This window comes from Mesoplodon densirostris, chromosome 9 (genome assembly GCF_025265405.1).
Source record: "Mesoplodon densirostris isolate mMesDen1 chromosome 9, mMesDen1 primary haplotype, whole genome shotgun sequence".
Taxonomy (NCBI): domain Eukaryota; kingdom Metazoa; phylum Chordata; class Mammalia; order Artiodactyla; family Ziphiidae; genus Mesoplodon; species Mesoplodon densirostris.
Window position 1 is genome coordinate 99,751,252 of NC_082669.1, and position 16,505 is coordinate 99,767,756.

Sequence of the window (16,505 nt, forward strand, 5' to 3'; positions counted from 1 at the left end):
GGCTCCGCCCACCACCTATCTCGCTGGAATTTGCAAGTCTCACCTCCTCTACCCACTGTCCACACCCATCAGGACCTTTGACCTTGAAAAGCCTCCTCTCCCCTGCTACTTCCTCAAGCTATTTCCCCTTTGAATCCCCACAGGCCTCTGCTAGTTTTTAGGGGGCTGATATTCTGTTTTGTGTTATGATGATTTGCACGCGTCTTACCTGGCTTATTACCCTGCAAACCTCCTGAGGACAGAGGCTGTCTACATCATTTATGCAGCACCTGTGGTTCTGAGCGTAATATCTTACCAGCGGGGCCGATAGATATTTACTGTGTTAAATTTTGCCATAATTCTGATAGCTAAGAACGAGTAATCGTATTTCCCCGTTTTTTCCCTCATTACAAAATGCAGTCACATTAACGTGGTCACATTACACGGTGGTTTCGCTATGAATAAAATAGCTACTGGTTTCTGTTTGATCCTCCTCAGACTCAAACACACTTTCCTGTCTTCCTGGGTCCTAAAACATTCCTTTAAGGCAACAGTAAACACTATCAAACACTATCCAGAAAACACTATCATCCCATTCTATGCGCCTCCCGTCTCAATTACGCGCTGGCCTCAGCCTGCCTGCAGCTTCCCCCATTTGGCGGAACCTCTCAGGTGCGTTTCGTTCCCCTGGGCAGGCAGGCCGTCCCCTGCACTTTCCACTGTATGAAGCTCTGGTACTCAGCAGCCCACTGTCGCTGTCTGTGGTTGTCGCTTACACATGCACCTGCCAGTCAGCTCCTTCCCTGCTCTCCCCTACGTCTTGACTCAGTTGTGAAGTCACCAAGGTCCTCACATGCTGTCCAGTACTCCAGTTCTCTTCTTTCTGGGCCCCGGAGCTGCTGCGGAAGCAGCCTGTGCTTTGGCTCGCTTTGCGCTCACGGCCCTGGCAGCGGCCTGACAGGTGGAGAGATGCCTCTCTCATCCCCCTTCTTCTCAGACCCACTATTCAATTCTCTCCTGAGCACATAGGTCGAGATTCTGTGTCAATTCAAATGTCAAAATGATATTCCAATCTAGTCAGTTGTCAGATTTTAAAGTTGCCTTTTTCCAGTTGTGGCAAAGGGCTGTGTGTGGTTGCTGGTCCTTCTTGTGCCTGATGCTACAAATGTGTGCACAAGCTGCTCCAGGCCGGGGACCGGGCCGGAGCCGGGACGAGCCTTTCTCTTTGGGAAGGGCCTGAGAGGCACGAGGCACTGGGCAGGACGGGGTATTGACTCAACTTGGGACTGTTCTCCAAAAGGAAACTGAGCCCAGTTCTGGAACAGGCAGCCTGGGAATGAAGCACTGAGCCCCATCCCCCCGGCCCCGTGGCCCGTCTAGCACCCGGCCCAATGCTAGGACCAGAAATGCTCCACGATATGCTTCTCTGAGACACACTGAAGACTAGGCTGGGCCACTAAAGAGGACACTGGAATGAAAGATACACTAGCCCTATCATGAGAAGGTAAGACACTGAGTTCATTATAAAGATGGGAAGTGGATGCCCCATGCAGGAAGAAATAGCTGTAGTGAGAATGTCTGAATCAGTCTATCTGCATATCTTGTAATGATTTTAAGTGTAGGAATTTATTATCTAATCAAAAGGATTTGTGATTATAATCAGGGACATTGTATCCAATCAGGAATTAGTAATTTGGGCCTAACTGTGAATGTTAAGCTTCACAACAGGTCATGGGATGTGCGCTGACTGGCAGCGTGGGGCAGGCCTCCCTTCCCAGGTCCTGGGTCCCAAAGGGAGGAGCCAGCAGGTTGGGACTGTAAGACTTTGGATCTACAAGGTCCCGAGACCCGGGGGTGCTGAAGGCCAGGGGACCGACTGTTCAGAGGGGCAAGTTCCAGGGGACTATCAGACAGCCCAAGCTCACACCGCGCTCCGTTGCAGTCTGGCTGGAAAGTGTACAAAAGAGGCTCTAGCACTAGGGTGAACAGTCTCGCAAATATAATAAATATTTCTTCCCTCTCCCCGGGAAGCGTATAGAGACTAAAGTGAGTTCTTACTACTTTGGAATAAACAGTAATGCTCTCTGAGGGAAGAGCCAACTGGCAGTTCGATAGACCGGGTTAATCAGACACAGGAAACTTTCTGATTAATTGGACAATTACCTCAAATTCTGAGAGAGCCAAGGCAGTGTTAGAGAAACAGCCTGACCGACTAGGAATAAATTCAATAGTCCGAGGCAGAGATTTTTAGCATACGAGGGTTGAAATACACTGGCACCGTGTGCCTGATTTTTATGGTCTCACGTCCCTCAAATGTAAAGGGCCTATCACTTTTTTTTTTTTTTTTTGCGGTACGCGGGCCTCTCACTGTTGTGGCCTCTCCCGTTGCGGAGCACAGGCTCCGGACACGCAGGCTCAGCGGCCATGGCTCACGGGCCCAGCCACTCCGCGGCATGTGGGATCTTCCCGGACCGGGGCACGGACCCGTGTCCCCTGCATCGGCAGGCGGACTCTCAACCACTGCGCCACCAGGGAAGCCCCTGTAACTATTTTTTAAGACCAAAGTGACTCAAAATTATCTCGGCTTTCAACAATTATGGAAAATCTGTTTGACATTCCCTTGAAATCACCTTAGGGCTCCAGGACACGGCAAAGCCAAAATTCAGGGGCCGAGAGAGAGGGGTCATCATGCTGGACGATGGAAGGTGGTCCAGATCCACCATAACTGTCTCCGTGCGAGACGGAAACGCAACTGCGCTCCTTCCTGGAGTCTGAAGGTGGCACAGCCTCACCTGGCAGGGGCATGCTTCTGCTCCTCCTCTTCATCCGTGTCGCTGCTGATGGTGATGACGCTGACCGTGGGGCTGGGGGTGTCAGGAATGACGATCGTCTGCCGCTGCCGCTCCCTGGTGGTGCTGGAGGCCCCGTCGCCCCAGCCGCACGTGACGGAGGAGCTGCAGGCCGGGCTGCTGTGCACCAGGGCGCAGCGCGGAGGCGTGTTCTCCTTGACACGCTTGGACCGCTGCGGGGAGCTGACGGCCTGAGAGGAGGACACCTCACAGGTGGAGACGTTTCTGGAACGACAAAGCCACACACACTCACGGAGAGGGTCAGACTCGGCAGCTCCTTCCGAGGAGCTCAACTGTCTAGAAACACCAGCTTTGCCAAGTCTCCGTAAAACAGGTAGAGGGCCAGGGCACTCAGACTTAATGTGACTGCAGAAGCGGCTGCCTGTGGAGCTCTCTCTTCCAGCTAGCTGCGACACAGACGGGGGCAGCAGCCTGGCCCCCTGCACCCGCCCCCAGCGGGACAAAGGGAGTAGTCAGGGCTCTCAGGAGAGGGCACAGGGGGCAGACGTAACGCCCAGGATTTCAGGGGTGTCTGCCCCAATGCGGCCCCGTCTTCAGGGTCAAGGCCCAACTTCCTAAGCTCAATCTGGTCACCCTCCCCAATGTATTTAGCTCTTGTTTTAGAGGTGGAAGAAAAGGTATCTGCACAGAAAGCTTTAGTTTCCTTGCTAATGGCTGGTTTACCACTGATTAAACTAAAACACTTCCTAAGAGTTCCTGGATCTAAAGGATCTAATGTTAAAGTTCAGCTTTCCCTTCTTCCTCCTTTTATGGACATGACCATAAAAGTATCTGTGTGGCTATAATTTTTCAAAAAACGATTTTTTTGGATGTTGACACATGGGCGTCACAGGAAGCTTACCAGTCTGTTTCAATTGCAATGAAAAATCAGGAAAAATGCAAGAGGAAAATGTATGCTTAAAGAGGGACCTTTTTTTTGCGGTACGCGGGCCTCTCACTGTTGTGGCCTCTCCCGTTGCGGAGCACAGGCTCCGGACGCGCAGGCTCAGCAGCCATGGCCCACGGGCCCAGCCGCTCCGCGGCATGTGGGATCTTCCCGGACCGGGGAACGAACCCGTGTCCCCTGCATCGGCAGGCAGACTCTCAACCACTGGGCCACCAGGGAAGCCCAAGAGGGACCTTTTAATCTTGATTTTGATCAACTCAAAATTACTTATCAAATCAGCCAATGTAGTTTCTGGTAACTTTGGAGAAAAAAATACCTTGCCTTTTCCCCTCCCCATCAATCCCTGTTGACCTTGGTCATATCTGTACAGTGAGACCAAAGCCAGCCTATAATGAAACTTAAGACTGTGATATGTCCTTAGAGATTCTAGCATCTTCTAGCTAAAGGGATGGCAATAAAGATGAAAATAATTCCATAAAGGCAGATCTATTTAATTTTCTGTTTAGTTGATATCAGATATGTTGCTTGTTCCTTTTGGGGGGCTCGTAATAAGAAGTGTTACTGATAAGATTGTTCCATTCTTTGTACTTACCACAGAACTATGTATTTGTTATTACTAATATGTTACAATTTTGAGATTATGTTTTCACTACTCGAGCAGTTAAAATATGGTCCATTTGGTGTTGTTAAAGAAAAGTATGCCTGATGGCACCACCTGACAGGGGAAAGCCTTCTGGTCTTCCCAACTGTTATGCCTAAGGCACTGGTCTTAAAAATAGGAAAACACCTAATTTTCACTATAGTGATACTGATCTTGAAATGCACTGGCAATGAGCCTTCCTAAAGGCAGCTGGGTGGTGAGGAGGCAAGAAAGAGGGACTCGCCAGCAGGTCAGAGGCCAAGGGTTCTTCCTGCCCCTACCTGGCCAAGGTGAGCTACAAGGAGGCTAAACCCCACCTCCCGGCCAGACCAGGGTTCTGGCGACCACCTACCAGGGTGAGCATGACAGCACGTGAGGATCGAGACAGTGGCTTCTGTTGCCACACAATCTAACAAAGACACAGGTGTGCTCTCACAGGGCTGCCACACAAAAGCATTCTGGAAGCCTGCCACTGATCTGACATGAATTTCCCTAAGTTGTCAGAAACATCCAAATAAGAATCTTGTTCAGGAAAGATGACAACTTAAGGAAGTCAGCTCTTGGATTAGTTTTCAAGTGAAAAAGAATGAAAAAAGGCAGGCCTAATTTATGGCACCTTCCTATAGAAGGAAGTAGAAAACCAAAATTCACTAGACATTTCCTATACCAGACTTCTCTTCATTAGCCTATTCCAAATAAGCAATTAGGTACCTCCCAGCCAGTGCCACTGGAGAGAGATGTAGGAAAAATTCTGCATCCACACAATCTTGATCTTGATTTTTTTGTTTGTTCGTTTGTTTGGAAATCTCTATTTTTTAAAAGTCAGGTCTCTTGAGGTATTTACATCCAGTGGAAGACACCGTTTTGAAATGTCTGATGAGTTCTGACAAATGTAGTCAGGTAACCCCCATCACGATCCAGATATAGAACTCTGTCATCACCTTGAAAAATCCCCTTATGCTCTTTGCTTGTCAATCCTCTCCTCTCCAACCCTAGTCCCTGGCAGCTCCTGATCTGATCTCTGTCCCTATAGTTTAACCTTTTCCAAGATACCTTATCGATGGAATTAAACAGCACATGGCCTTTGTCAATTTTGATTTTTAAGAGTTCATGGAGATGAAACTGGATTTAAAGGAAATGGGAAAGATTATTGTTCTGCTGGTTAGTGTCTAGGATTAACCAAAGTTACTGCTTATATTTAAACAAGTAGCTAAATGAGTTAAATTTCTGACCTTAGATTTCAAAAAAAGCACATTTCTGCACTACCATTTTTTTTTTTTTTTTGGCTGCACCGCAAGCCGGGTCTTAGTTCCAGGACCAGGGATTGACAGGGCGGCCATGGCAGTGAAAGCACCAAGTCCTAACCGCTGGACTGCCAGGGAATTCCCTCTACTACTTTTAAATAAAGTTATTATGGTTTTGAAAATGCAACTTCAGAGGTCAGCCTGAGTGTTTTCTAGAGAAGTGGAGAACCGCTCAAGGCCCAGACACTGAACACTGTGGTCCCAGGCCCCCAGCCTTTGGGTGCTGGCAGGGTCAGCACTCAGACCTCAGAATGAGTGCCTCCTTCAAACCCTAGTGCTCCCCACATGGTCTAGCAAATTCTACCGGCCACTTTCTGTCCCACTCCAGGGATCCAGATCTTTAACTTCCAAGCTCCTTGAGGTCTCCTTCCTGCAGGGATAGACCCTTTCACCACCTACCTCGCAGAGGATTGGTGCTGCTTACTCTTCCGGGAGGAAGTGGTGCTGGTAGGTTGCTGCCGCATCACATGGGCCACGCCCACATTTAAGGGTTGAGCTGCTGGAAGGGTCACATGACCAGTCAATAGCGCCGGCTGCTGCATGATGGGATTGTAATGGCTGCCGTGAGCATGCGTGTTCCTAAAAGAAAGATGGGAAAATAGGCTCTTTACTGGTTTTATAGAAACAGAGCTCATTTTTAAGATAAAGTTCCCTCCCCAGTTAAAAGGCAAACTAAAACCAAAAGATGGGTCTCTCACTACCCAGAGAGCTGTTGAAGGGAGGAGCCACCCCAGATAACTTCAACAGGTGTTTCCCTGGTGCAGTAACATTTAAGTGGCAGGGACACAGCTTGGTGAGTGAGAGTGAGGGCATTTCAAGCGGGGAGAATGCCAAGTGGGCAGACTCAGCTTAAGTTCTGGGGAGAGAAAATAAATATTCCCTCCAGCTTTTCAAGTCCCTGAACAGGTGACTGTGCTGTGTATTTTATTTTAGAATTTACCAAGTGCCTTCAGTGGGTGATTCCACTCTGTGAGGGAGGCAGGATACCTTAGTAATACCATTTTATAAGGGAGGATATTGTAGTTTATGTGAAAAACAAACTTCGAAGACTGGGAGCCGTATGTTTCTGGCGTTAGGAAGTGTTAACACTTTAGAATTTTCTCAGCGTCTAGCACAATGCTTAGGCGTGTAGCAGCTGATTAATGAGTTATACGCTTCCTGAATGAACAATCAGATTAACTGAAGGTTGACTAGACATGTATAGAGTTTGGTACTAAGTGAAAATTACTAACGTCAGACACATGTTGATAAGAAATACTGCCACCATTATCCTGAAAATGGGTTATATGGGATCTGGGTTGTGTGGCGCTCAAAGGCTTACTTTCCCACAGAAATATTAAGAGTAGTGATGAATTAAGAGAATTGCCCATAAAAGCCCATTTAATACATAATAAAATGAAAAGGTATAGAATTCATCTGAATTTTTAAATTATGAAATTTATCTTTGAAACTTAGGGGGAAAGATGAATAGGAAAAAAAGAAGTAGGGAGACACTTTTGTAGAGATTTTGATAGTCTTCTGGACATTTACATGAACTTTAGAAACTGATGTTGTAGCTTCTTTACTTTGTTGCTATTTCATCTACAGACATGGCACTCTTTTTCCTTTGATACACGTCTAGCACTGGTACTTCTCTTTTGTTTATTAGCCATGATTACGGATGTTCTTTGGACCACACATGAAATGGAGAAGAGACTGAAAAGAAACTGTTGGCTTTAGGTGTCTTCAGATAAGAGATGAGGAGGAAAGAGGGATGAGGGGTAAGAAAATATGCATGAGTGAGTGAGTATGTGAGTATTGCTGAAATTCAATGAGCTAGAAATGCTGAAAGACAAAGAAGGAGTACAGCGTTATGTGTGGTCTTTTAGGAGAAGGGGTGAGGAAAAAAAACAGCTGGTCAAACAGCTTTCCACTTGGTTGCTGTCCCTAATGAGCTGAAGAGGGAAGGTGGTCTTGCTGAGCACGAACCAGTGTGAATGGGGGAAGGGCAGATAACAGATCTATTTACTGCCTGTCACGTACCAGGCGCTGGTACGGTACGTTAACTTCAGTCAAGTGCTTTGTTTCTTTACCTTAAATTTAACCCTCCCAACAATCCTATGAATAGACATGAATATCCCCGCTTTACTGAAGAAGAACCAAGGCTCATACAGGTTAAGTAACTTTTCCCAGGTCATGCAGGGCCAGACATGACCCCAGTTTTACCCGGTTTGAAAGTGCTTCCAAAATGAGTGGGGGTAGGTGTAGGGGGAGTGCTGTCAGTGGGAAGTGAATGGGGCTGTGACAAACAGCCCGTGTTCCTCTCTTCTTACTAAATTAAATTAGAATTAGTATATTAGTAATTAGAAAATTAACTGGCAGAACAGAGGAAGCTGCAGTTGAGGCTGGACTGGGGGCCTCTCTACCTCTCTACCTTTCATCCAGAGCTCTTCATTCACAGTAGCCTTTCAGGTCAGAAAAGGAGCTGTCAGGAGGCTCCATGGTTGTATGGAGACTATCAAGAGGGTGAGGGGTGTGACCTGCCCTGATGTTTGGGCTGAAAGCGAGACAGTGCAGAGGGCCACAGGAAGTTGGGGACAACTTGGGGGCTGCCATTTGGCTCTGCCTGGTGCAGGGGGGCATGGTGGTGGTGTTGGGATGGGGTGGGTGGCAGGTACAAGGAAAAGTGGAAAGCAGCCATAAAAACAACAGAGCAATGTGTCAGTGATGAAGCTGGCGAGTGGGATGGGGTGGGGGGCTCTGGAAACAGATGCAGGGGGTGTGGCATGCTGGCGGCTGTCAGCTGGTTGCCTCTGGGGTCTGCGGAAAGTGCACTTGGATCTCGAAGATATGACTATCAACTGAAGAGACACACTCAGCAAACACACCAGAGTTTATCATCCCAAAATAAAGCCCTTTCTGTCAAGCCTTCCCCTGGGAGGTCTGCTATGACTCCAGTGTGCTCGCGTCTCAAAACACCTCGAGAACACTTCCTGGAATTGCATAGGGGCCCCGGGGACTCTCTTCCGCATCCTTTCACTGGTGACAAATCTTTGTTTTCTGGGAGTGGAATTTAATTCTGAGAAACAACCAAAAAATCATCCCATGCCAAGTCTGGTGAATTACACTGGTGATCAAATAATGGAACTGAATTTTGGGTTGAAAATGACAACTGACCATAATGTAACGAAGCTGATTTTCTAGTGTCCTGGTACACATTTATTTAAAAATAACCTCTCATTACACTGTAGTCTTATTCCACCTAATAATCTTTTTAATTTAAAAAGCAGGGGATTCTGGTACAGGCGAGCCCGGCAGCTCTCTGGGTCAGTGGTAGACGTGCCTCCCATCCCAGACATGCCTGCTGCCTTGCTTACCTCCAGTCGGCCAACTGCTGGGTGCCGGCCATGGTCTCGGGAATCACAGTCGCATGCTGCACCGACGTGTGCGTGGCCACCCCAGTCAGCTGCTGCCACGCCGGGGGAAGCAGGATCTGCTGGGTCCCACTTGGCCAGGCCTGCTGTAGGACAGAGGACGTTTGCTATCACCATGTCTGTTAGTCATAAAATCAATCTGCATGAGTCAAGCACTTATTCTGTGCCCAGGGTTGTGCTAGACCCTGTGATAGGTGTGAAACTGGAGACCTGCTCTCTGGCCTCACAAACCAGGGGAGATAAAATTAGCACATGGGACGTCAGTAGAAGACAGTAAGTATATGGGCAAAGAACTGTATGGAAGCAATTCATTCACATAGGAGAATGATTTATTTATAAATTTGCTCTAATGAACAATGCTTAAAATTTCCAAGAGTTCATTTATTGATTTATTCTGTCACACAATTATGTGCAAGAGATTGAGGTAGTTGAATTGGGCCATACAAGGGTAACTTCTTGCCCTCAAGAAGTTTTCTGTCTAGTATCCTTTATTTAATATTTTGCCTTTTGTTTAGCAGCTAGAATCTAGAGGTCCAACTTGTGTTATCTTCTGAATCTAAGTTAACATAATTCTGAGATCACCAAGTATCCGATACTTGCCTGCAACTGAGGGCAGGCAAGCGTGCAGTACAGTTCTTAGCTGGAACCTTAAGCTTAACTGAGAATTACCTTGACTTCCTCAAAGCAGAAATGAGACAGTGAGGAAGTCACAGCTTAATTCTTCGTAAATATTAAGCTTTTTCTAAGAAGTCTAAAATGAACTTTCTTGACTCCTCCTTGAACAGACTTACACATGTGCGTGCATGTGCGTGTATTGTGTTTTGAACTCTCTGTATCTTCAATCACTATTCTGCTTGCCTTTGGTTATTAAATGATTCACAATGAATACAGCTGTCCAAAGTTGGACACTTGAAGGAACACCACTAAGGTAAAATTCCTCTTGGGCAGGTCAAGGACTTAAACATTTGGGATCTTAGTTATATCTCTCTTTCCATCAGGATGGAGATGGCTGACACTGGGTAATGAATATAATGTAGTGCTCCACAAACTGTGCATGTGTTTAATAGGTGTGTTGTGGCTCACATGTACAAAAAAGCACTTCTGGAAATGGATTACAAATTTGAGTCAAGACTTAATAAACAGTGATGTGTATAAAATGATATAGCCGCAGTTTAGACCTGAGTGGATCGTTCACCTGGTCTATCCTGTCATCTCTGTTGCAGATGAGACCCAGTGAAATCTCTTATACCTCGTAGATATTGCCTGTTTGCTTATTGATCTTTTTTGATAGAGGCAGAAAGCTCAGGGACCACAGATAAAACAGTAAATGCTTAATAAATGTTTGTTGATGAAGGAAGCAGTGCTACCAAGGCAATTAACTATACTTAACTGTATTTCAGGTTTACTGAATTCAAACACAGTGAGCAGAAAAATAATTTAATTGATTGAAACAGTTATGAGCTCAAAAGCTTAAATGAATAACAGTTTCACTGGCAGTAAGATTTCTACTGATTTTGCCTGGAACTTATTTCAGATCTCATAAAAAGCACGTGTTTTGACTAATGTCATCTTTAAATAATAAATCTTGATATCAAGCTAAGGACATTATTTTTTCCCTATTTCCCTAAAATGAATATTAACATTTTACTTCAAAGAGAGATATTTTTGTACCTCTATCACTGATTGATGTGTTCAACTCATTTCAGACAACACTTCATCAGATATTTCTATAATTTATTACTACTTTATAATTTATAAGATTAGCGCTGATATTTCTGGACGCATACTGTGTGCCAAGCATAGAACTAAGACCATAAATAGATTTTCTGACTTTATCTTAAGACCAATCCTGTGAGGTAGGGACTGCTTTCCCCTCTCTTTTCTCAAATGAGTAAACTGAAACACAGAGAAGTTAAATAGCTTGCCTGGAAATATGGTAAATTAAACGTACATTTACTGCTCTTCCTCTTTAAGCTCAACTAAAATGACAGTGAAGGAATGAAAAAAAATATAGATCCATAGGACAAAGAGAACAGGAAGTGACAATAACAGTTAACAACATTTTAGAAGCTGTTAAACTGAAGGGCGATTACTGAGTTCACAGACTGAAGCAATCTAAGGACAAGTCTGTATATTAAACTATGAGATGCCTTCACCCCCAGATCCCTGGTATGTAGAATTATTACCCGGCTTCCCCAGTCTCAAAGCAGGAGCCTGGAGGATTCTCTCTAGGGAAACTGACTATTCCAAGAGAAAAAAATATAGATACATTTGACGAGAGGGGATCTGCCAGTGAAAATGCTGAGCTCACTCCTTACTGGTCTATAAAGAAGCCCACATTCAGCTATGGAGAAGTCCACCGCCCTGCCCATGAAGCTCTCCAGTTATTTTAGTGCTTCAGTCTTAGATATGAATGAACAGCCAGGGATCGCCAGATTTTAAAGGAAACTTCTAACATGAAAGAGACTAAAACAAAAAAATGAAACTCAGAGGAAACAACAACAGTGTAGGAATCAGAAGAAAATTTCAAAAACATATGTAATTAATGTCCTCATAGAGGTAAAAAAAAATCTATCTACCTATCTATCTATCTATCTCCATGAAACAAGATCATGTATAAGAAGATATATCTATATTCATAGAACAAGAAAGAACTCTTGGAAATGAGAACTATGACAACAGAAATTAACGATTCCATAGAGTTGAGAAAATATTAGGAAGTAGCACAGATCGAATATATAGAGACAAAAAAGTGGGCAGGGTTGGGGGGAGATATGAGAATCATTAGATCACTTCAGAAACACCAGCACCTAATTAATAAGAATTCCGCAAAGAGGGAACAGAGAAAATGGAAGGGAAGAAGTTAACAAGGTCAAAAATAAAAGAAAATTCTCCAGGTAAAAAGGGCAAATAGGTTGTCCAGGACAATGTATTCTAAAAGACTCACAAGGAAACACGCAGTCATGAAATCTCAGACCACTGTAGAAAAGGAGAGTCTTAAAAGATTTCAGAAAGAGAGAAAAATAACAACCACTGAACTTCTCAATATGCTCAAACACATCAACACACCAAACACACACGCCTTGTAGAACTCTGGAAGAGTTTGGGGCTGCATAATAATAGACACAGAGGAAACTAACCCAATGAAAAGGTGAGACAACCATTAATTCCAGGAAAAACAAGTTGTACAGGAAAAGAAATGGAATCATAGTATATTATGAGGCTCAGCTGAAAATAATATGATACAGTATCGATGATAATAATTAATCAAATTTAAATTCAAAAATAACTTCCCCAGAGTGATAGAGCCAGTAAGTGGTGGGGCTGGCACCTGGACACGGGCAGTCAAATTCTAGAGCCCATGCTCTCAGCCAAGCTACCACCTCTTTTTATGGAGATGATACATAAAAATGCTGGCCCTATTCAGGATCAGGTGTTGGTGGTAACTGCATAAAAGTGGTATGAAAAAGTCTTCCTTATTCATTAACAATACCAGGCACCAGGCAAGACTGACACAGACAGCAAGACAGAATGGTTGGAAAGACTGGCTGAAAATAACCAGAGAAGGTTTTAAGAAGCATCGAAGTTTTGTATTTTAACAGTTTAAAGAGTCCAAGCCAGTGGTTTATCCTTAGGGAAACATTTAAAGGGGTTCAGGTGATACAAGCTGATTGGCTAGAAGAATGCACAAAACTTCATGGCAGGGCAGAGTCTACAAGGATCTGGCAAACAGAAATCTCCATATCCTGGGGGCTCTGAAAGGTCAAAGGGGGTTTGGGATCTTGCCATTTGAAAAGTGAGGTAAATTCAATACTGCATCAAACAAGAACTGTACTTCCCATCTCTCTACCTTTACCTACTCATTCACAGTTTCTGATGGTGGTCAAGATGCCAGTTCTGGGCTGGGGCTTGGAAGGACAGAGGTGACAGCTCCTTTTAGGCGGTACCAAAAAAGCCTTACTGGTAAGGCAATCCATATCACCCCCCTGTCACTGAAATGAGAGGGTGTGATTACACCCTCTTCTTCCATGAACACATCTTTGGAGTGCCCCAGAGAGAGTGTTTCCCTTTGAGGGACATGTGATGCTGCTGGGAGGTGGGGCAGAAAAGGGCACAGCAAACAAAGCTAACATGAGGGATGGATTTAAAAGACTCTCTAAACTTTCACAGATAAACTCCTTGAAAAGGTATAACTATTTAGATAAAAAGAAATACACAGGGCTTCCCTGGTGGTGCAGTGGTTGAGAGTCCGCCTGCGGATGCAGGGGACACGGGTTCGTACCCCGGTCCGGGAGGAGTGGCTGGGTCCGTGAGCCATGGCTGCTGAGCCTGCGCGTCTGGAGCCTGTGCTCCGCAACGGGAGAGGCCACAATAGTGAGAGGCCCGCGTACCGCAAAAAAAAAAAAAAAAAAAAAAAAGAAATACACAGAATTTTGGGATATATTTAAAGTAATAATCTTTGGAGTGCCTTTGCCTGATACCTAGAAATTTACCCAAGAAAAATGAAGGCGGCAGCTTCCATGTTTAATTATTGCTTTTTTTCTTTTTTTTTATAGCTGCCCTACTAGTTTTAGAAGTTAGCTTATTTTCGTCCTTTGAAGGGACCATTAAAAATATCTAGGAGAGGACTTCCCTGGTGGCGCAGTGGTTAAGAATCGCCTGCCAAGGCAGGGGACACGGGTTCGAGCCCTGGTCCAGGAAGATCCCACATGCCGCGGAGCAACTAAGCCCGTGCACCACAACTACTGAGCCTGTGCTCTAGAGCCCGCGAGCTACAACTACTGAGCCCGCACGCCTAGAGCCCGGGCTCCACAACAAGAAAAGCCACCGCAATGAGAAGCACACGCACTGCAATGAAGAGTAGCCCCCGCTCACTGCAACTAGAGAAAGCCTGTGTGCATCAAGAGAAAGCCTGTGCACAGCAACAAAGATCCAACGAAGCCAAAAAAAGAGAAAAAGCCCCAAAACCTAGGAAAGCTCGACCTTAATAGGCTAACATATTGGCATGAATTGAGTGACAGAAAAATCAAAAGCAACCAATAAACAAAAAGACACACAGTGATGCTAGATAGGACAAGACTTTTTTTTTTAAACTTAATCTTTCTTAGGCATCTCTGCATGTCAAGACACTTTGGTCTACCGTGCCCTTTTTTTTTTTTTTTTTTTTTTTTGCGGTACACGGGCCTCTCACTGCCGCAGCCTCTCCCGTTGCAGAGCACAGGCTCCGTACGCGCAGGCTCAGCGGCCATGGCTCACGGGCCCAGCCGCTCCGTGGCATGTGGGATCTTCCCGGACCGGGGCACGAACCCGTGTCCCCTGCATCAGCAGGCAGACTCTCAATCACTGCGCCACCAGGGAAGCCCTACCGTGCCCTTTTTAATGGCTACATGGTGTTCCGTTTTATGCATGTATCAATTTATTTAACAAATCTCCTACTGAGGAACATTCAAATTGCTCCCAGCAGTTCCCTGTTATAAACACTGTAGCAATTAAAATCCTTGTACATGTTTTTTTTTTTTTTTGGTTCACTTTCCCACTTAGTGCTTTAGGTTAAATTCACTTGGAGATTTACAGCACGTTCGGGACTCCTTTTCAAGTACGCAATAGGTAAAGCCCTTCCCTGCTACGATTAAAGGACTGAAACAAATTCAGAAATGCTGAGCATGTTGGTTTCCACCAAACTGAACAATGAAGAATGTCTATTTTAGCTAGTAAGAGATGCCAAGTATTCTTTCTTTCAGAGATGGTTCCTGGCTTACTAGAGTTAAGTGTGCAAACACAAAAAAGGATCTATAAGTACCCTTTAAAGTACATGTGAATTCTGCAGGTTTTGGCTCACAGATGAGCAGCAGTGGGAAAGTGGCCTGGATTTCTGCCAGTCACATAAAGTATGAGCAAGCTGCTTTGCCCCTGGAGGGAGCTGTGGTTCTCTTGATCTACCAGGGCCTTTTCTGAACTCCCTACTACCAAACTGTGCAAACAAAAGGGAGCTATGAGGACCAGAGACAGAGGAAGGAATAGAAGGTGTGCTTTATACACTGAAGGTTCTCTGTTTACAAACTTTCAGCAAGACACAGCTTCCTGTGCCATCAGAAGCTGGTGTTAGTGGTCATTTGCAGTCTCAATTTGGACATAAGAACAGAGATGAAGAATGGCTAAGATCAATCTCAAACAAGCTGTTCCAGAAAACAGAAGAAGAGGTAATACTATCCAGCATATCTTATGAGATTGGTGTAATCTCGATGCCCAAAGCAGATAAAGATTCTACAAGAAAGAGAAATTCATGCCACTTCTCACTTATGAACATAGATGCAAAAATACTAGCTATAGTGTTTGCAGACTATCCAGAATTGAAAAGCATACAAACACATCAAGCACAACATGATTAAATAAAGTTCACCTTGGACATACAGGGATAGTTTAACATTACAAAATCTATTAAGTAACTTGGTACATTAACAGATTAAGGAACAAAAACACAGGAGTATTTCAATAGATGAAGAAAGAACATTTGATGCAATTTAATATTAATTCATTAAAAAAATTAGCAAACTTGATTAAGTGTCCCTATCAACTCTTCAGAGTAAACAAAATCCCTAATGGCAAGCAGCTAGAAGAATTTCCTTTAAAGTTAGGTTCATCATTGCAGCTCTATTTATAATAGCCCGGAGATGGAAACAACCTAAGTGTCCATCATCGGATGAATGGATAAAGAAGATGTGGCACATATATACAATGGAATATTACTCAGCCATAAAAAGAAACGAAATTGAGCTATTTGTAATGAGGTGGATGGACCTAGAGTCTGTCATACAGAGTGAAGTAAGTCAGAAAGAGAAAGACAAATACCGTATGCTAACACATATATATGGAATTTAAGAAAAAAAAATGTCACGAAGAACCTAGGGGTAAGACAGGAATAAAGACACAGACCTACTAGAGAATGGACTTGAGGACATGGGGAGGGGGAAGGGTAAGCTGGGATGAAGTGAGAGAGAGGCATGGACATATATACACTACCAAACATAAAATAGATAGCTAGTGGGAAGCAGCCGCATAGCACAGGGAGATCAGCTCCGTGCTTTGTGACCACCTAGAGGGGTGGGATAGGGAGGGTGGGAGGGAGGTAGATGCAAGAGGGAAGAGATATGGGAACATATGTATATGTATAACTGATTCACTTGGTTATAAAGCAGAAACTAACACACCATTGTAAAGCAATTATACTCCAATAAAGATGTAAAAAAAAAAAAAAGTTAGGTTCCAGTTAAGGATGCTCAGTATTAACACTTATTAAATGTTGTTTTGGAGGGGCTGTCATCACAGTGATATAAGAACAATAAATAAAAGTTATAAAGATTGTAAAGGAAGAAACAAAACTGTATCATTTGTAAATGAAAAGATAAGTCTACG

General features: G+C 44.5%; 1 protein-coding gene across 4 annotated transcripts in view; it reads right to left on the reverse strand.

Annotated features, from left to right (window-relative positions):
* Positions 1-16,505, reverse strand: part of HIPK2 (homeodomain interacting protein kinase 2) — a 187,114-nt gene that overhangs the window by 13,875 nt on the left and 156,734 nt on the right. For 2 of the 4 annotated variants that reach the window (XM_060107539.1, XM_060107537.1), the window contains exons 10-12: positions 9,036-9,175; positions 6,079-6,258; positions 2,772-3,053 (exon numbers count right to left, since the gene is read on the reverse strand). In XM_060107539.1, the coding sequence (XP_059963522.1) occupies positions 2,772-3,053; positions 6,079-6,258; positions 9,036-9,175 (602 nt within the window). Of the gene's footprint in view, positions 1-2,771; positions 3,054-6,078; positions 6,259-9,035; positions 9,179-16,505 lie in introns of all 4 variants that reach the window. The other 2 variants (XM_060107538.1, XM_060107536.1) reach the window with 1 other exon arrangement.